Consider the following 21,269-nt stretch of genomic DNA (forward strand, 5'->3'; position numbering starts at 1 on the left):
CCTCGTGAACATTCTATGTATTTGCTGCTTCACTATCGGTTTGTAGAAATTCGTAAACCCAACTAAATATAATTATGAAACGTTAGGAAAATTAATTGAAAATACACAAGCTCCGCCCTTTCAGACATACAAGTCATAAAAATGTCCATTCTACCCACTTTATTCAATTTCTACGGCAGGTAGCTCAATACAGATTCGCAAAACATCGATACGTTTCGTGGTTTCTCGTCAGATTTGACCACGCCTTTTATTTACATCGCATGGGGCTGTGTGGCTGAACACCATGGAGAGGAGGACCACTGCAATGAGAGTGACAAACGCTATTAATGGATGAATAAACCAATAAATGCAGTATTAATCATATGCATCCGTTAACCGCTGGAATTATTAATTTAGGGTGATAATGGCAGCTGTGAGTCTGACGGATCCGCTTTGCAAACCTAGCTCTTACAGCCCACATTTCAAAGGTAATGCTGATCTCTTTAATATTTAGTTGCTTATATGACTGAATATGAACACATGTTTTGTTTCTCGATTATATAATATTTACAGTTGAGGTGTGCGTGAAGAAGCCCTTGATGCCCGTCCACCTGAGCAGTGAGCAGGTGGCTCTGGAGATGCTGTGTCTCTGCAGCCAGTTGGACCTACTGATCAGAGCTCAGGTCCATCAGGTGAGACACTTACTGATGCTCAGATCTTTGAACACTGAAAATACTTGTGTGTTTGTCTCATTCAAGTATCTAATCTGAATCAGCAGTTTCAGGAGCAGCTCAAACAGGACACAAGTCCTGAAGAGTCTAAGTGTTTTCAAAAACAAGGTAAGCTTAGGACTATATATATATATATATATATATATATATATATATATATATATATATATATATATATATATATATATATATATATATATTATACTGGAAATCAAAATGTATGTACAACCTCTGAATTTGTGTGTAGGGGCAGAGATAATATATCAGATGAACCAGTGCCTTGAACATCTCAACGAACCTGTGCTTCAGCTTGAGGTAACTAATCACCAATTAACCATTCCTCTTAAACCAGTTAGATGATGTATTTCCATTTATTCCCCTTTTTAGGAGTATTTGGATGTTGTAGGATTATCTGCTCTGTTCCCTCGAGTGGAAGTTTATATGATACACGGCAGCCCTATTGACATGTTGGAAAGACCGCCTTCAGATGGTGAGACCACAGAATGAATGGGAGAATGATAATGGGATACAGTTACATTTATTGGCCAGTGGTTGACACCATGTGGGAAATAATGAATAATAATAAACTTTATTTGTATTGCAGATTTCAAACAAGATATGTAACTCAAGGTGCTTTACAAGAAAAAGCATTATAAAAACATTATAAAAACACCAACTACATTTCAAAATGTCAACATTAACATTATTACAAATTCACTTTGTTAATAGGAAATTAATTATTAAACAAACTGCATAATAGAAATGGGAATAATAGTAATAGTAAAAGAAAACATAGAAAGCTTAAGAAAAGTATTTTGATAGTTAAAAGTAAAAAAAAAAGCATAAAAAAATATGTAGCGGTCATGCTTTCTTAATACATTTATTCTAGGAGTATAATACAGAAACACACACAGACTGAAATATATCAGTTTGTGTGTAAGGAATGAATATAATATACAAGTTTCATTTTTTGAATGGAATTAGTGAAATAAATCAACTTTTTGATGATATCCTAATCATAGGACAAGCACCTGTATATACATTATATTAAAATGAACAAATGTTTAGAAACAAAAAGTGCTAGAATCTCACTTATTTGCACCTAAACAGCAGAGCTGATTAATCAGTTGGATTGAGGAATGTTTTATCATTCCAGCTTATTTTCCTCATATTGGGAGGCTGAATCAGCTGTTGGTTCTCAGTCAGCAGTTAGATGAAGATGTGAAGCACCTGGGCAGTCATAAGTACATCGCACATCAGCTATCAGCAATTTATGTGAGTTTGTTTGACTTGATCTTCATTCAGATCATATATCTACGTGATCTGATCAGTCCATAAAAAGTTTGATTCTGTGTATCATTCAAAGTTGTTTGTTTCTGGTACAGCAAGTCCTAAACTCTCTCAAAGATATTTTGCCATTGTCCATCATAAGAAAGGATATTGAGGCTAATTTCAAGCAGCTGAAGAAGTCTCTTACGATAGAGGAGGGGTCTAAGCTGGATCCTCAGTTGCCAGCAGATCGCGTGAGCTGGTGAGAGGGGTTTATTTCCATTTGTTAGAATCAGCTAAAAGTAATCCAGCATAATTAATGAAAGTATTCTTCACAGGGTGTCCGAATTAACACAAAACGTGATATCAACGGTACTGTCACTCTCAGAAGAGCTCACAGAAGATCTTAATCCAGTCATGGAATTTGTCTCTAACCTCTCGTAACAGCTAGATCTACAGTGCCTGAAGTGGATGGAGAGAAAAAGTCACAGAATGAAGTGATAATTATAATTTTTTTTGGCTTTTTTTATTTATTCATCTGTACACACCTCATATAAGACTGTGATGATGTGATCCAGATATATTTCAAGACCTTGAAAAAGTAAAATGTTTACATTATAAGTTTTACCACTTATTAATAATTTATTTTAAACATTTAAGATATTTTTTTGCATTGTTGGTTCATGATTTTCAATAAATGTAGACGATCATAAAAAAAACAAAAAAAAAAACTTGTGCAATAATGTATTTTATAATGCATCTGTATACTTGAAGTGACTGTTGCACACGTTCTTTTACATTCTGTACATGATGGTGCTAGCATTGTTCATCAGCGTCACACATGTGATTATATATCCAAAATAAACTCAAACAAGGTAATCAGAATCTTATACCTTCTAAATGTGTGGATTTATTTTTATTGTATATTAGAATTTATTATAATCACTGATTATATTCATTATAATTTTATAAAGTTGTCACTTTAAACTATCTTGTATACATGTAAAATATTGTATAAATTAACCTTATTATTCGTGGTAGCAGTATTGCTGGTAAACTGATTTGCTCAAATTACGTAATGTACTTCTCGTGGGCTTACGTCAGACGTACAGCGCGCTCTCGTTGACGTGCACGCGGCTATGTTGAAGTGGGAGTAGCTAAATCTATACGTGCAGTTTACATTAATCCTCCAATCAAGATGACGACTGTCTCTGGTAAGATTTATTAAACTACATTCGCGTTTTTGCATAGTTATCTTTATATTTATATAGAACAGCAGTTCTATAATAAAGCCGATAGGTCAGCATACATGCTTATTAGTTAAATAATAAACTCGGTAGCATGCAAGCCTTGTTCTTGATCTGACAGTTTTGTTTTACGTTTCGAGCCGGTTCACACATTCATATGAATGAAACTGCAGGATCTCCTAAGATGCTTTTGTTTCAATATGGCACAGTAACAGAGAAATGGAGGAATTCTGATTGACACTCGAACTAGCCAATCAGGATTCCGGTTTTGATTTGTTGACTTGTATCTCAGCCAATGGCATCCAAGATCAGGTCACTTGCCACCTTATGTTTTTGTATGCGTTACTCGAGTTTATTTTCCTGTCTGCATCCAAACTGTACATTAAAAGACAAGTTAAAATAGAAGGGAAATGTTTTTGAGTAAAACATTTTGACAAACATTTTGCGCGCTTGCATTTACTATAGTAACATTATACCATGATTTTCTGCATATTGTAAAAATCACGGAAAACCGCCGCAACAGGAGCTCTTAAATGTATGAATCTAGTTTCTGTGAATATAATATATCTGAAAACAAACAGCTTTTCCAGCATTACAACAGTACCCAATGAAGTATTGCTTTGAAATAGTCTTACAGTAAATTGATAATAGGAGTCAAAAGTTTGAGAGCCACTAGGTGTGCATGGTGTGAACACAATATATCCTGGATAGTAAGCAGCAAGATGCCAAAACCAATATTTTAGATTTTTTGTTGTTCATGTGAAGTGAACTTTTTAAATAAAATGCAAAGGTGTGATCTCTTTCTAGATGCATAGTGTGGCATGTATTTATATTTGATATTTGGTGTCTAACAAATATTAACAATGTTATTGTCAGTGATATAGTAACATTGATGTACTTACATGATACTCGATTAATATTAACATTTCTCAATTGTTTTTCTTTTGTTGCAGTTCTGAAGAGCATCAGTTTCTAGTCCAGCTATGATCTGAGAGGAGATGATAGCGGAGCCAACTTTATTGTCCAGATCGGTGCAAAAGTGAGACACCTGAAAACTACCTCTGCATTTTCATCATAAAACAGACTCAATACAGTTTTCGATTTCATGCCGTCTTTTTCTGAAATATCCCAATTTAATTACATTTTATTATTCAAGGTGTTCTGTGTGTACAGCTTAACAACTGCCTGTTCATCCTGTTTTCAGAGAGAACTCAGTAGTTGACGTCTCTTCCTGTGCATCGGTGCATCACGTTTCAAGTGAGAGAAATGAAAACAGACAGAAGACTGTGGTAAGAGCTGCTAAAACCACAATGTTTGTAAAAAAAAAAACCTCCAACAATAGGGTTTTGCATCTCATATACTTGTATCATAGTACAACTGACTTCTTGTGAGATTTACTGTAAGAACATTTAATCTAATTTAGAACTATATTTTGTCATGTGCAGAGAGGAAAGAGGAAAGCCCGGGAATGCTCTGAGAATGCCAAAAGAAAGCATTCAAAGAGCAGTAATGGCAGCCTGGGCAGAGCAGAGAACGAACAGCTCAAAAATGGAGACGTGGAAGCCGTCACACTGTTTGAGGTGGTCAGCATGGGGAGGAACGCAATGCAGGTACGTCCAGCATGATCAGCCCTGCTACAGATAACCACTTGGAAGGTCACAAACTTCTTCTTAGGTCATACTGATTTAAACAAATCTTTGTTATATGGATGTTTGGTTTGTTTTGTGAAAGGCTGTGGTGGATGACTGGATCGACGCTTATACTGGCGACAGAGACTCAGCACTGCTCGATCTCATCAGCTTCTTTATCCAGTGTTCAGGATGCAAAGGCATGTTTCGTAATGTCTGTTCTCTCTTTCATAATAGAACATCATTTCACAACAGTGATGACTAATAGAAGTAGGTCATTTTTAGTGCTTTGTTTTTGCTTTGTGGCCTGTCTTGTGTATTGTAGTTCACCTGTCTGTGCTTTTGTAGGGATGGTTACAGCAGAGATGTTTCAGAGCAAAAAGGGTGCTGATGTCATGAGTAAAATGGTGGAGGATTTGGATGAGGTTAGACATCCAGCGTGCTCATCATTGATTACTTTCCCATGTTTCTTGCTCTTACTTATGAGTGTTCTTTTTTTTAATCACAGGACACAGGTTTACAATATAAGAAGTTCCTTGCATTTCCATGGATTTTAACTGTCACGTGGCCTCTTGACATGGTACGGTTCAGAGCACTTCACGTCGTTTTGCAAACTGCGATCACGTTGTCCTTATATTATTACAATTTAAATTGAAACTGTTGTTTTTATTTAAAGTTTTTTAAAACATTCCTGTGATGCAAAACTGAATTTCCAGCAGCCATTACTTCAGTCTTCAGTGTCACATGATCCTTCAGAAATCCTTCTAACATGCTGATTTGGCGCTCAAGAAGAAACATTTGTTTTGAATTATCATTGTTGTAACTCATTATACTGCTTTTTTCTGTATTGTTTGATTGAATATAAAGTTCAAAAGAGCAGCATTCATCTGTTATAGAAATCTGTTGTAACACTGCAAACATCTTAACTAACTTACTTTTGACCAATTTAATGTGGTATTGCTAAATAAAAGTATTCATTTCTTTGAAAAAAATTTACTGACATCAATCCTTTAAACAACAGTCTATAACACAATATAAAATCGGAACTATTTTTCCATCCTCCTCAGGACAGTGGCGAGTATCCTCTCATCATGTCAGGCCTGTACTGGAAGAGGTTTCGTTCACACTTCTGTGAATTTGTATCGGTGCTAGTGGCCCAGTGTCAGAACTGTGTAATCTTCGATGGCTACCTCTTGAACACACTCATTTCACTACTGACAGAGCTCTCCGATTCCAGAGTTCGCGCATTCAGGCACACCTGTACACTAGCAGGTAAGTTGCTCTGATGACCAATTCTACTTGACCTGAACCACACACACACAGACACACAGAAAGCTGATGTTTTGCCTCTGTCGTGTGTGTCTCTGCAGCAGTGAAGCTGCTCAGTGCTTTGATAAATGTGGCTCTCAACCTCAGTATCAGTGTCGATAACAGTCAGCGGCTGTACGAGGTCGAGCTGGCCAAGATGGCCAGCAAACGGGCTTCTCCGAGGCTGGACAGAATCCAGAGGAAGATCAGTGAGGTTAGACGATTGACAGCATGTCTGGTTACAGAGTTCAACATTTCTATGCACAGATCTTTCTGGAGTATAGTCAGGGTCTAAAGTTAACTCGTCAAGAGTGAGCAAAAGCGGCTTTGATGAGTAATATAACTAAAATAATTTAATACATGATCTATATCACATTGTAAATATAATACTCTGAACACTCGCTGATGTGACTTGCAAAATTCAATCAGGCATAGAAATGTCTGCTAAAGGAAATATTTGAGTTAAAATTTTAACAGTCATTTCTTTATCACAAGATCCTTCAGAAATCATTCTAATATGCTGACTTTTTTGTGTTCAAGAAACATTTCTTATTATTATCAGTGTTGAAAACAGTACTGCTAGATATTTTTTTAAACTAGAAACCATAATGATTTTTGTTATAAATGTCACTTTTGATCAGTTTAGTTCATCCTTTCTAAAATAAAAATAATATTACTGACCACAAAACTTTTTAATGGTGGCGTTGATGTACAGGAAACTGTAAGTCAGAATAAATTACTTTCATTCTTCAGTTACAGGACAGGAAATGTGAAATTGAGAACATGATGGATGCCATTTTCAAAGGAGTCTTCCTGAAGAGATACAGGTGATCTTTATATTAACCACACTAGCCTTCACTTCCTTAAAAATAAAAAAAACTATGTACCATAATAACGGTGATGTGACTTCTAGAGACGTGATTCCTGAAATCCGGGCCATCTGCATGGAGGAACTGACAGTGTGGATGAAGCTGTATAGTTCCGTGTTTCTAAATGACAGCTATCTGAAGTACGTGGGATGGATGATGCATGACAAGGTGGGTTAGCCAGCAGCCAGGTGCTTTAAAGGACAATTCATTTTGAAATGTTTAGACATTTACCCATGTCAGTTGTTGTTGAATTAATATTTGACTGCCTGTTTTATTTATTTAATAATCTTCTACAGCAACCTGATGTGCGTCTGAAATGTGTGCTGGGTCTACAGGCCCTTTATCAGGATCAAAGTAGTTCTAAAATGGACCTTTTCACGATACGGTTTAAGGTAACAATTGCTTCCACATTGTCCCAAATGACACACTATACACTATGTACAATGTACCGTGTAGTGTATGAATTTTAGAAGGTTATTTTAGCCTCTCCCCTTCCACTATGTTAGGAAAGCTGCGTCTGCTGATTGGACAAAGTTTTCCACAATTCCATTTTTTTAGGCAATTAAGTGCATCATCTGTGTATTAAAGTGCACTTGTGTCATGTTGTAATTTTCATTGTGAACACACTATTTTTACCTCAAAATGGCTGCATGAACTGGGATACTCGTCATGTTACTAGTCAGGCACAACACGACAAGTTTCTTCAAAAATCTGTCTGTAAACTCTACACCAAAGTGTCGTAAACCATGCCACATACAACATCCAATCAGAACATATTTGATGTGTGATATTAAAAATAGGTGAAGCTACTTAACATGAAGCTACAGAAACCAAGCACCCTACAAAAGTTCCACTTGTTGCCATCACAGGTGATTAGAATAAAATCTTAAATTGTCATGACTGCTATGTCTATCACGTACCCGGTTAGGACAGTTTTAAGCTCAAACTGTACCTGAGAGTAACTGCTGGAGACATATAAACTTCTTTATGGAGAGTTGTTTACTGGCTGTAAGTTTGTCCTCCAGCTCTTACGCTCTTGCTGTTTTGGCCAAACTTCTCAAATGGACGCGCACAGTAAACGTCTTTGGCAGTTTTTAAGTTAAGGTCCGGTAGAGCTGCAGTGGGACAGCAGGAGGGCATGATTGCTGATTGACAGGCTGGAAAGCCCCTCAGGTTTTGCCTTGGGCTCACTGGCCTGATAGCTTCCCACAGGACCCCACCCTCACCGTACCCTCACTAACGGCAGCAAGCACATTAGCACAACCGTGATTTAAAGAGCTGTTTAAATGCATCTGGGTCTTTAACTCAAGTCCTATTGTAGGTTTTCGAGATAAGATTGCTCTCATAGCGGGTAGTTAAAGTGTTTACATGAGCGATTGAATGCTGTTTCTGTTGAAGGAGAGGATGATCTCCATGACTCTGGATAAAGACCATGAAGTGGCCATACAGGCCATGAGATTGCTCATGGTCATCTCTCAGTAAGTATCTCCCTTGCTCCTCATACTGACTATTTCTCATAGAGTTTGCTGAACCGTACTTTGACTTCTCCTCTGTGAAGCGTATGCTGTGCTGTTCCTCATGTAACTGTTGAAATTGTTCCCTTTTGTGTCAGATCCTGTGAGGATGTTCTGGGTCCTGATGACCACAAGAATGTCTTCCAGTTTGTGTACTGCTCCCACAGACCTCTAGCTACCACTGCGGGTGAATTCCTCTATAACAGGTCTGTGTTGGTTGTCATTCTACAAAACCTACCCTATTGTATGACACATGCATGCACATAATAATACATGATAGCTGTAAGTAGGTAGCTTACTTTAATTGATTTGCTGTCATGGTGTCATTTCTCTGCTCTTAGGCTGCTCAGTAACCATGAATTATCAAAGCCCAGAGATGGAGCCTCTGATCAGGAGAGGCACAGAGAGTTACTCTTAGCTAGAGTCCAAGCCCTGATCAACTTCCACACTGAGAATGAGGTATATTAACTCAAAGTGTGCCATGCTTAAAAATAAGATTATAAGTACATGTGCTGGTGGTTGTGCATGCAAACCTGCATTTAAATTTGACATTTCAAATTAAAGTTAAATAACAAAATATTCTCTCTTCTCTGTCATAGCTGCACCAGCATGTGTTGTACCTCGTGGATAGTCTGTGGGACAGTGCAGGGGCTCTGCTGAAGGACTGGACCGGTCTTACCTCACTGCTCTTACCTCACACGTCCTGTCAGGAACAAGGCTAGTACTACTACTACTTTAGTACACACTACAGTATACGCTCCAGTATGCTTCGTTATTGTAATTCTGCATTATCAGTGGCTTTTATTACAGACAAGCAGAGATTTCCATCCTTTAACAAATAGTATATACACAACTACAAAAAGTTAACTATTCAAATACTTCTAGTTTTGACTGTTTTAATGATTACTAGAAATATAAACAAGAAGTATTGCTATCCAGCATTATCTCCTCTATTTGAAAGTCCACTGTGCTGTGCTGTTTTTTTACACTGTTTTGTAAAAAAAAAAAAAAAAAAACGCTATACAAAAAAATAAACTTGAATTGAATTGTGCGAGAGCAAACTGAAATCTTATCTGTGTTGTGCGACGTGCTTTAGCTACAGCTCTGAGCAGTGCTGAGGAGGCCTTCGTGATTGAGCTCATTTCGGCGTCAGTGAGGCAGGCTGCAGAGGGGCCTCCGTTGTCAGGGAGAGGAGCAGGTAAAAAGGTAAGACTTCCTGTTGCATCTTTCATTAGATGGTGCTCTGATCTAACAGGGTTGCCAGATATATGTCACCTTTATGTTCATACTCCAGCTGTTCACAGATACATCCAACACATTGTGATAATGTTGCTAGTTACATATCTGTTTATTTAGGTCGTAAATACTAAAGAGAAAAAGATACAAATTGATGACTGCACAAAACTCACTGAACACTTCGTTAAAGTGCTGCCCGAGCTGTTATCCAAGGTAAAAGAAAAAACACTGCTCTGTTCATTTTTACCATAACCGCTTCTTCATAAATTAACATGATGTCTAATCTCATCCTCTAGTACTCAGAGGATGCGGAAAAACTCAGCTCCCTTCTAAAAATACCTCAGTATTTCCAAACGGACGCCTGTGATCATGAAAACTCACAGGTGAGTGTTTGTGTGTCATCTGATGCACTGACTTCCCTGTGTTATTGATCTATATGTGTATGATTTGGTGCTCGAGAAAAATGTGACATTTTTCAGGATTCTTTGATGAATAGTAATTTCAGTAGATCATGTACCGTATTTTTCGGACTATAAGTCGCACCTGAGTATAAGTCGCATCAGTCCAAAAATACGTCATGATGAGGAAAAAAAAATATTAAAAGTCGCACTGGACTATTAGTCGCATTTATTTAGAACCAAGAACCAAGAGAAAACATTACCGTCTACAGCCGCGAGAGGGCGCTCTATGTTTTCAGTGTAGACTACAGGAGCACTGAGCAGCATAGAGCGCCCTCTGGCGGCTGGAGATGGTAATGTTTTTGTTTCATTTCTCTTGGCTCATTTCTCACGTTCATGTCAAATTAATTTTGATAAATAAGTCGCACCTGACTATAAGTCGCAAGACCAGCCAAACTATGAAAAAGTATTTGAAATAGAAATATTTTGTAACATTATAGATGCAGTTACTGTCTCTACTGTCACCCAATTTAATGTATCATTGCTTAACAAAAATATTAATTGCTTAAGAAAAATGACATCAAACCTCTGAATGATAGTCTATGCATTATTTGGTAGTTTTCTGGAGAAATTAATGTCTGTTTTTTTATATAGCCTATATTTGTGTTTTGGTGTAGTGTGTGCTGGCATTGCTGGCTCAGCTGGAGGCTGCGGTGGACAGACACACAGATGTTGGACTGCTGGAGGCGGCTGCTCGTTCTTACCAGAGCCTCTGTGCTCAGGACTTGCCCTGGCACTCTCTGGCCCGGCCCAGCTTTGACCGGCTCATCCAGCACTGGACAGACACACTGGGAACACGGTTAAGAGAATCACTGTGTGTGAGTACACTAATGGACCACAAAAAACTCTGCAAAGATGTTCTTTTACTAGCTTGTACCAGATACATACATGCATTTTAAATGGAACCAGACATCAATAAAGGATAAGTTGATTCATGACAGATTTATGACTGGATCTTACACAGCAGATTAAAGGTGCTTCCTTTCATGCACAGGATGGTTGTTTCACTGGAAACGAGGACAGCACTTTGGAAATTCTGTCCACACTGAAGAAACTTAATGCGTTCATTGTGTAAGCAGTTTCTAGTTTATTCCATCCACATACACTCTGCAATATTTCTGATAAGCACGTTTCTTTGACCAATTTAATTATCAACCTGTGGTTTACATCCCAACTGACAAAGCTATTAAAAATGTTTGTTTGTTTTTTACAATCTCATTACAGTTCTGAAAACATTCAAAAAGTAATTATTTTTATACTTTAAGAATAATTTACTTTGGTTTTATGAACATTCTGTAAATGTTACAAAGATACTGAGATGCACAGCTTGTTCAGTTTGGAAAATCTGTGCCATAATTTTGTCTGATGCCATTCACATGTATGTATTCTTATTTTATTTGTGCTTTATCAAATCTGTCTAGTGCTCAGGATCTGTCTAAATGGAGCCTGTATGAGCTGGGGACCAGACTCCTGGATGTGGAGATAAAACATAGTGCTCTTCCCATGGAGGTAACATTATTAGCCTTGTTCTCTATTTGTACCCTCTACTCTTCTATTCCTTCAACAGGGTTTGTCTCTCTAATCTGTATTTCTTGTAGGTGACAATCGAGGCTCTGCGCTGCATGTGTAGCTGCATCCTTTGGAAGCTCAACACCTTTGGAGAAGGATTGACCTCCAGGGTGAGCCATCTAAATTCTCTTCCGCTCCGACTGAATTGTGACTGCTTTCATAAACGGCTGAGATCATGCTTCGAATGGTAATATCTTCAAGCACAGACGCAAGGCCAGAGTTTTCCCTTGGGTGATTAATTAAACAAGCGTTTTTAGGCATGCAAGACTCTCTGTCTACAGAGTTGCCGTATGATCCATCACAAAGAGCCGTGTCCTTTAAACCTGCCACATTGGATTTCAAATATCAACACAGAGGCTCTAGGGTTATGTCCAGCGGATTTTAATTAATAAGTGATATAAAACGATTGATCGTGAGTCTTAAGGAAAAGTCGGTACTGGTGATGGATTATAGGGGGCGTAGTGGTTGCACCCTCGTGTGAACGTTTCACCACTAATAGCTGGGCTTCTTATTAGGCCTATGTTTCCATGCAGTGCACGGAATAATCATATCTCCCCACCTCTAACCTTTATGCGGTGAAATATTGGCGGCCATTAAGACTGCTGTAGGTAAGATTTGCTCAGTGCTGGCTCAGAAATGGCTGCTTTCTCCTCTGGCATCGTCATCAATAACTGACAGCGCAGGGGGCAATTTTTGGCTCAGGCGGCAGCTCGGCTCAATCTGCAATTCTAATGTCAATGGCGACCCGAGGTGAGGGGGAAAAGAAGACGTGTTCAGAATAAAATCGGGATGTATGTCCGATTCAAAAGAGTCATTTAGCTGAATCTACATTGCGACTACGTGGGATGGAGGAACCGATCCTGCACGTCCACCCCGGAGCTCCACATGCTCGTCATTATGAAATAATTTCTTTTATCAAACAAGAGACTGGCGGCACTGTTCACAACGCCACTTTCATCAGTCTACATCAGTTAGAGCCCTGCTGCAGTCATCTTTCAGTTGCTGTTATTTTGCTCTTGTACTCTTGTACTCTTGTACTAGCTATTCCTCATATGACTTTTCCCTGAAGTGTCAAAGCTTTGTGTACTTTCTCAATCTGCATGGTCATATGCATGTGTAATAATTAAATAAATTGAGCGAAATGCTCAAAAGCTGCACAGGAAAGAATTGTCATGGTTATGGATGTTTGTTTGTGTGTGTGTGTGGTTTTAGGAGTCCGCCCTCCAGCAGAGAAGCCAGCTACGTGCCTTCTGTGAGAAATGTCACCGCTGTCTCTCGCACGCTGAGCAGCTTGTACGAGAGCAAGTGAGCATCGCGGTTCTCTTTGTTCACAGCATACCACTTGATTCAGTCCTTTTTTTCAAAGTGGATTATTCCAAGCACATCAGAGCGTGTTGTCTGTGCGTTAAGCTGTAGCATGTGCGCCAGTGGGCCGATGCGCTGGCATTGTCTGAATCCTGTTTGTTTCCACTTTAATTTCTCGCGGAGTGCCCTTGGCACCCGTGTTGGGTTTTTAGTAATGAACCCTCACTCCATGCCAAGGCACGCTGACAGCAGAAAGACACACTAATTAAAACTAAAACAAATGCAAGTTCTGGACAATATTTGTTTATTTCAAAACCGCTTTGAATTGTTCTCAGTGACTTGATTTGAAATAAGTTAATTACATCAATGAATTATGCCAATGAATCAATCAAAATAATTGTAGCAGATGAGTAAAGCACGAAGTTTTATTAAAAAAAACTGAGAGCTTCAGCCACGAGTGTTTGATTAATTGCTTATATTGTAATTTGTATTTGATTTTATTTGTAATGTAATGCAAACAAAATAATTTAGTACTTTGATGCACTCTTTCGGAGAAAGATATCATTTGATTGTTTAGAATTATATAAGATTTCAGATAAGAATTTATTATGCATTATTGTCTACCTTCCATCACATCTGTTGATCAGGCGCTGTCTGTTTTATGTTGTCTTCACAAAGGCCTTCATGTGTCTGAGTGATGTTCTCATAGCTCATAATTACCAGCTTCAGATGTGGGACTCGTCTGCAGGCACTCCGTTGCTGTACACCCCTGATCCCAAACTCCAGAAAGCTCTTCTTTCCTTCGTTGTGGAGCATGTCTTCACCAGCCCCGAGCAGGACACCCACAGTAGTAAAGGTTTTTATTTCTCTTTTCATTTCAGAAAATCTTAAGGGTTTTGTTTGGCCTGTGCTCTGGCATGTGGGCGACTGGGCGGCCTCAACAGAGTTACCTAAGTGTTTAGAGAGTTGTTGCCCTTTTAGATCAATTTGTTTTATATGTTCTTGAGATTTAACTGAGGTACCTCTGAGGAACTTTAATGTTGGTGAAACTCGATGCACTGGATGTGCACACAGGATGCTTTTAAGGGAGGGCCCAAAATGAGGATAAAAAGTAGCTGTGGCATTTTAATGAAATCAATGAAGTTCTTCCTAATTGGCTGATAACTGGATGAGCAGTTTGCAGTTCAAATCAAACTGTCTACTAAAGAAAACATCTGATGCAATTTTTTTTTGTGTGGAAAATTTACCATTGAGAGATTATCTGGAATACCTAAGGGTATCATCAAATTCTGCCACTAAAATTCACAGGGCCCGGGACAAACTTTTTATGTGTGGGTGTGGGCTCCCCCTCCCCTGGGCCCAATTAAACCACAGAGACAAAAACACGAGGAACAAAATCACAACGGCTCTTGATGCTTTTGTGACAGACGCAGTTTCCCTGAGAGACAGAGGTTGTCTCATTCTATATGTGATGCTGTGAGTGACACAGTGACATGTGCTGTTTGTCAGAAATACGCAAGGAAAAACAGCTACATACAGTAATTCCTGTCTCATAGAGGTAAATAGTTTAAAAAAAAAAAAAATAATAATAATAAAAAAAGCTAAATCCATCTATATATGTGTGTCTATCCATTCTGTGTGTGCCTATATACAAATATAATGTTTCTAACATTGATGAATATAAATGATTTTTGTGGACCAAATCAGCATATTAAAATGATTTCTCAAGAATCATGCAACACTGAAGACTGGAGTAATGGCTGATAAAAATTCAGCTATTCCATGACCGCAATGCATGATATTTTTATTTACAAGTTACTTGACAAATAATAATATAATATTATTTACTTATGCAGTATTTTTTAAACTGCATTTTTTATGCACATGCATGCAGACAAACACATGAGCATAAAAAAATCTTTCCACACAAACACACACCTGCAATACTTTTAACACCTTTGTATTATATATACAATACTAAGGTGTCTTGATGGATAAGAATAGTCTCAATTTCACCAGCAGATGGCAGTCTGACTCTACCCCTGCCCATGTAAGGAACAAAATGATCACATAAAGAAGCACAATCAGCCTCATCCTCCTTCTATTAGTGGAAAGCACTGTAGCAGAACACAGTATTTGTTTGTGGTTCGTCAATCTAATTGCACACCTTCTCACTGACCTATCAAACATGCCATTGAATCAATGTGTCTAAGTCTTACAGATAATGCATTATGATAATAATCCCTCATGATGTCATTAGGTGAGGTCTAACAGAAGTTGCACTTCTAAATGATTTAGGTTTTATTAGATCAACACAGAGCCCTGTGGAATTATATTTAGAAGCCCACACGAAAGCCAAGAAGCTTTGGTAGGCATATCCGAATGACTACATACAGTATTGTTCAAAATAATAGCAGTACAATGTGACTAACCAGAATAATCAAGGTTTTTCGTATATTTTTTATTGCTACGTGGCAAACAAGTTACCAGTAGGTTCAGTAGATTCTCAGAAAACAAATGAGACCCAGCATTCATGATATGCACGCTCTTAAGGCTGTGCAATTGGGCAATTAGTTGAATTAGTTGAAAGGGGTGTGTTCAAAAAAATAGCAGTGTGGCATTCAATCACTGAGGTCATCAATTTTGTGAAGAAACAGGTGTGAATCAGGTGGCCCCTATTTAAGGATGAAGCCAACACTTGTTGAACATGCATTTGAAAGCTGAGGAAAATGGGTCGTTCAAGACATTGTTCAGAAGAACAGCGTACTTTGATTAAAAAGTTGATTAGAGAGGGGAAAACCTATAAAGAGGTGCAAAAAATGATAGGCTGTTCAGCTAAAATGATCTCCAATGCCTTAAAATGGAGAGCAAAACCAGAGAGACGTGGAAGAAAACGGAAGACAACCATCAAAATGGATAGAAGAATAACCAGAATGGCAAAGGCTCAGCCAATGATCACCTCCAGGATGATCAAAGACAGTCTGGAGTTACCTGTAAGTACTGTGACAGTTAGAAGACGTCTGTGTGAAGCTAATCTATTTTCAAGAATCCCCCGCAAAGTCCCTCTGTTAAAAAAAAGGCATGTGCAGAAGAGGTTACAATTTGCCAAAGAACACATCAACTGGCCTAAAGAGAAATGGAGGAACATTTTGTGGACTGATGAGAGTAAAATTGTTCTTTTTGGGTCCAAGGGCCACAGGCAGTTTGTGAGACGACCCCCAAACTCTGAATTCAAGCCACAGTACACAGTGAAGACAGTGAAGCATGGAGGTGCAAGCATCATGATATGGGCATGTTTCTCCTACTATGGTGTTGGGCCTATTTATCGCATACCAGGGATCATGGATCAGTTTGCATATGTTAAAATACTTGAAGAGGTCATGTTGCCCTATGCTGAAGAGGACATGCCCTTGAAATGGTTGTTTCAACAAGACAATGACCCAAAACACACTAGTAAACAGGCAAAGTCTTGGTTCCAAACCAACAAAATTAATGTTATGGAGTGGCCAGCCCAATCTCCAGACCTTAATCCAATTGAGAACTTGTGGGGTGATATCAAAAATGCTGTTTCTGAAGCAAAACCAAGAAATGTGAATGAATTGTGGAATGTTGTTAAAGAATCATGGAGTGGAATAACAGCTGAGAGGTGCCACAGGTTGGTTGACTCCATGCCACACAGATGTCAAGCAGTTTTAAAAAACTGTGTTCATACAACTAAATATTAGTTTAGTGGTTCACAGGATTGCTAAATCCCAGAAAAAAAAAATGTTTGTACAAAATAGTTTTGAGTTTGTACAGTCAAAGGTAGACACTGCTATTTTTTTGAACACACCCCTTTCAACTAATTGCCCAATTGCACAGCCTTAAGAGCGTGCATATCATGAATGCTGGGTCTTGTTTGTTTTCTGACAATCTACTGAACCTACTGGTAACTTGTTTGCCACATAGCAATAAAAAATATACTAAAAACCTTGATTATTCTGGTTAGTCACATTGTACTGCTATTATTTTGAACAATACTGTATGCTGGAAAATCAAAATGAGCTTTCCTAAACTAGTTTTTGGCCTTGTGTTGCTTTAAGACAAACACAAGCAGTGCATGAGATAGCATCAGATTTTGGGGTATTTGATTAGAAATCAAGTGTGACTGAAACAAATCGTATCAATTCTATAAATATTTCAGCGAGCCGTCGATTCGTGCTGCCACAAATTCCTTACCTCTCGAAAAATGCAATATAAGCTTTTGCTGGTAACATGTAATAAAAAGCAATTTAGTTATTGGATTTTCTTCGCGTCACTAATGCTGTTATGAAACCTCTCTATTAAGTGATGGCTTGAGGACCAGGCAGGACGACGACAGACACATTCTGTTTCCAGAGCAGAAAATGTTGTTAACTTTAGCTCACCCCAGGAAAGCATTTCATTTATAAGATTTGAGTATCATAATTATACCGCTCTCTTATTGAATCTCAACCCCTGTGTTTCAAGCTGTCTCTCTCTCGGTGTCTGTCTGCGCAGTCAGTGAGAGTGAGTGTGGAGACGGACGGCTGGAAGACTTGCACCGGCGGAGGAATCTTCTGGCGGCGTACTGCAAGCTGATAGTGCACAGTGTGCTAGAGATGAGCATGGCTGCGGAGCTTTTCAAGCAGTATGTGAAGGTATGACACTTCACTCGTCGCGCAGGCTCCTGTCTCTCACTTCATCTCTAGTTTGTTTCTCAGTACAAGTTTTACAGATAAGTACCACAGTTTGGTGGATTAGCACCACAACATGCATTCAACAGGAAATAGCAGTGTTCACAGTAAATATTACTTTTTTCCAAACTTCTAATGTTCTCATTAAAAAAATAAATATACACATATGTGAAATAGTATTACATTTATAAGTAGTGTTAAAAAAGTAAATTAAATAAATAGCTACTTAGCATACGGTTTAATATTAGTATTAGATGGAGGCGGTCTGTTCATTTGGCTCATCTTTATATAACTGGAGCTCTTAGGTTTTGAGTTTACGATAGGTGGGATTTACAGTGCTGTGTGTGTGTGTGTGTGTGTGTGTGTGTGTTTGACATGCTGATATGTTTGGAATGCCTGCTTAGCTCGGCCAGCACACATTCTCACACAACATTCTCTGATGAGGCCTTCGAAGAGAAAACTACACACACACACACACACACACAAACACGTTCACTCTGAATGCCATCATTTTGAACGACAGCTTTCAAAGTTGAGGCAAATGATGTAAAGCTGGCAAGCGCCACAAACCCCTCACTTGAACAGCTTCCTGCTGGTAACAAGGGGTCACTTCTCTGTACGACAGTGGCACATTTCTTGACCGCTTAGAGCGAGTATGTATTAGAAGCAAATAAATGGTAATAAATGAAGGTTGTTGTCTGGCAGTAGGTGGGTCAGTCAGTGGCTGAGGGTGATTAATTTGGGTTTAATAAACAGCATACTGCATTAACTGGCAGAAGTCTCAAAGCCACTCAGTGTGAGAACCAGCAACAGAGATATGTCAGAAATCTTACTTTCTGAGAGAAACCCCCACAATCAGAGCTGGCATATATATATATTAAAACTGTGTAAAATATGCAGCTCAAGCTTTATCATTAGATGTAATATTTAACTATCATTAAAGCATTATTTATATGTACAAAGTCCATACTTTCATCACCAAAATTTTTTAATAGTAACTGACGGTTTAAAGCATATTTGGGAAGTCATGGCCTAATGCTTAGAGAGTATGACTCCTAACCCTAAGGTTGTGGGTTTGACTGAGGTGCCCTAGAGCAAGGTACTGAACCCTCAACATAAACTGCTGTGTGTGTGTGTGTGTGTGTGTGTGTGTGCGAACTTTGGATGGGTTAAATGCAGAGCACAAATTCGGAGTATGGTTCACGTGTAACTTTTTTCATATTTAAAACATACATTTACTGTTCATTTAATATGATTTGATTTTAATATGTTTAAATATTTAATTAATAATGCAAGGTAAATATGTTCCAGAAGCCAAAACATAGAAACGGTGTAATCTGTGTGTCATGTCATACACTACTTTATAAAAGATTGGGGTGATTAAGATTTTTTGGGAAAAAGGAACACATTAATTAAAAGTGACCGTATAGACATTTATAATGTTACAACTATATGTATTAAATACTGTTCTTTCATCGAAGAATCATGAAAAATATGTGAAATTTCAAGCTTTAAAAAAATGCTGCTTTTGTACCACAGGAAAAAAAATACATTGTAAATTTATAAAATATATGTATATTTTTAATTGTAATAATATTGTACAATATTAGTATTTTTTTTTTTAAACACTTATCTATATATTGTACATATTTTTTTTTTACTGTATTTTTGATAAAAATAAATCCAGCATTGGTGTGCGAGTATAAAAACATTTAATAATCTTTCTTACTCCAAAGTTATGAATGGTAAGTGTATATATTAAACTAAAACCCTAAAATCAGAGAGGAAATGATCCTCAGCGAAACAACTAAATGTCTTCACTCTTTATACAGCTTTGGAATGGAATGGAAATTATTTTATTTGAAACCGGGACAATGCACAAATAAACATTAAACTTGTTAAACAAGAGAATATGTCTTGGGCCAGGTTATAGCAACAATTGCTAATTTCCACCTGTAGTCCCTGGGCAGGTATGATACATTTAAAAAAAAATAATTTTAAATTTCAGAATTATGGATAAACTGATGTCCATTGAGATTACAGACAAACACGTTTGTAAATAACAGAACCAGGGAGGCCATCAACCCATTTACTCTCCATCTCCTCTCTCTCCAACAAATACACTTAAACAGTTCAGTAGCATCTTTATATTAGCTAAGTTCTTTTAAAGAAGAATTCATTGAATTTCTTTAACAAAAATACAAGGGTGATGCTGCTTTCCCCAAAGATTTCCCCAGAATTCAACCACTGTCACTTATCTGTGATAAATGACATCACAAAATTGTTTTTTGACCCTTTAATATTATTCCTTTAATAATGAAGTGAAGTATGATACATTGTATGATTTATGTATGGTATTTTGATACGTTTGAGCATAATTGTTACCATATTATTACCATAAGTAAAAGAAAGTAAAAATAAAAACCTTAAACTCTCATGACTAATAGGCTACACTTCCAGAGTCTTATCCCTGAGGGCCAGACAGCCTTATGGGTAATGTGCTTTCAGTATGCCACAGGCATGCATTCCTAGGCGTGAAGCCATATGGCAGACATGGCAGCCTGTATCGCTCACTGCTGTCATATCTCCCTGCAGTTCTACAATGACTTCGGCGACATCATCAAAGAGACCCTGAACAGGACACGGCAGATGGACAAGATGGAAAGCGCGCGCACCGCTGGTGCAGTTGCCTTCAGCAGGTATGGAGGCTGCAGTCCTTCACCGGCGCTCTCTCTCATGTGACGCGCCTCTGCGTGGCACATACTGCTCAGCCGGTTTGTCCCAGGCCCCTGTGCTCTCTGCTCTCTGATGGGCCCCTGCAGCTGTCGACGCCTCAGAGACACAATGAATCCACCCTCCCACCATCCCATCATGCTCAGCGGGAGAAAGTTCTAGCAGCTCTTTCACTCCTTGAATAGCTTAATGGTAGATCCTGTGCTTAGGAGCGACATGGAAGCATTGCTCTCACACACATACACAGCTCTTTTAGACTATGCTTTTTTTATTTTGAAAAAGAAGAAAGTAATATATATTTATTATTAGAATAAACCTAAGTCTAGAGCGGTGTATGCAAGTAATGCTTCAATTTAATATAATATATTTAAATTATACTATGTACACTACTGTTCTGTTTTTAAAGTAATCTCTTATGATATATCTTATCAAGGCTGCATTTATTTGATAAAAAAAGGAAATAGTAATATTGTTAAATATTATAAATATTTTAGAATGTAAAATAGACTTTTCGGTTAGTATAGTTATCCATTTTAATATATACAATTAATTTAATTTAATAAATAAAATGTCATTTATTCCACTCATGGTATAGCTGAATTATCAGCAGTCATTACTTGAGTGTCACATGATCCTCCAGAAATCATTCTAATATACTGAGATGGAGATACAGTTCTGTTAGCGGATTTAATTATTATCATCAGTGTTGCTTTTTATATATGTGGAAAC

The 21,269-nt window shown here is 37.9% G+C and overlaps 2 protein-coding genes across 3 annotated transcripts; both read left to right on the plus strand.

The window, feature by feature from the left end:
* The first annotated feature begins 247 nt into the window (after window positions 1-247).
* On the plus strand, window positions 248-2,611 carry LOC113109375 (uncharacterized). Of its 2 annotated transcripts, none has more exons than XM_026272981.1 (8): window positions 248-467; window positions 553-671; window positions 755-818; window positions 958-1,025; window positions 1,098-1,200; window positions 1,867-1,985; window positions 2,096-2,241; window positions 2,318-2,611. In XM_026272981.1, the coding sequence occupies exons 1-8, from the start codon at window positions 404-406 to the stop codon at window positions 2,421-2,423; spliced, it is 789 nt and encodes a 262-aa protein (XP_026128766.1). In that variant the 5' UTR covers window positions 248-403; the 3' UTR covers window positions 2,424-2,611. The 2 variants fall into 2 exon arrangements, with proteins under 2 accessions (XP_026128766.1, XP_026128767.1); XM_026272982.1 differs by having other exon boundaries at window positions 758-818.
* A 475-nt stretch (window positions 2,612-3,086) lies between these two features.
* LOC113108074 (cohesin subunit SA-2-like) lies at window positions 3,087-20,549 on the plus strand. Its single transcript, XM_026270894.1, has 27 exons — window positions 3,087-3,193; window positions 4,180-4,265; window positions 4,431-4,515; window positions 4,672-4,836; window positions 4,958-5,054; window positions 5,203-5,279; window positions 5,363-5,434; window positions 5,922-6,126; window positions 6,225-6,376; window positions 6,916-6,989; window positions 7,076-7,199; window positions 7,328-7,423; window positions 8,430-8,509; window positions 8,644-8,751; window positions 8,887-9,004; window positions 9,145-9,262; window positions 9,642-9,751; window positions 9,902-9,994; window positions 10,078-10,164; window positions 10,857-11,057; window positions 11,234-11,310; window positions 11,661-11,748; window positions 11,838-11,918; window positions 13,021-13,113; window positions 13,792-13,969; window positions 17,632-17,771; window positions 20,403-20,549. The coding sequence occupies exons 2-27, from the start codon at window positions 4,225-4,227 to the stop codon at window positions 20,547-20,549; spliced, it is 2,907 nt and encodes a 968-aa protein (XP_026126679.1). The 5' UTR covers window positions 3,087-3,193; window positions 4,180-4,224.
* Window positions 20,550-21,269: the final 720 nt, after the last annotated feature.

Source organism: Carassius auratus, chromosome 9 (genome assembly GCF_003368295.1).
Source record: "Carassius auratus strain Wakin chromosome 9, ASM336829v1, whole genome shotgun sequence".
In the NCBI taxonomy this organism is placed as follows: Eukaryota; Metazoa; Chordata; class Actinopteri; order Cypriniformes; family Cyprinidae; genus Carassius; species Carassius auratus.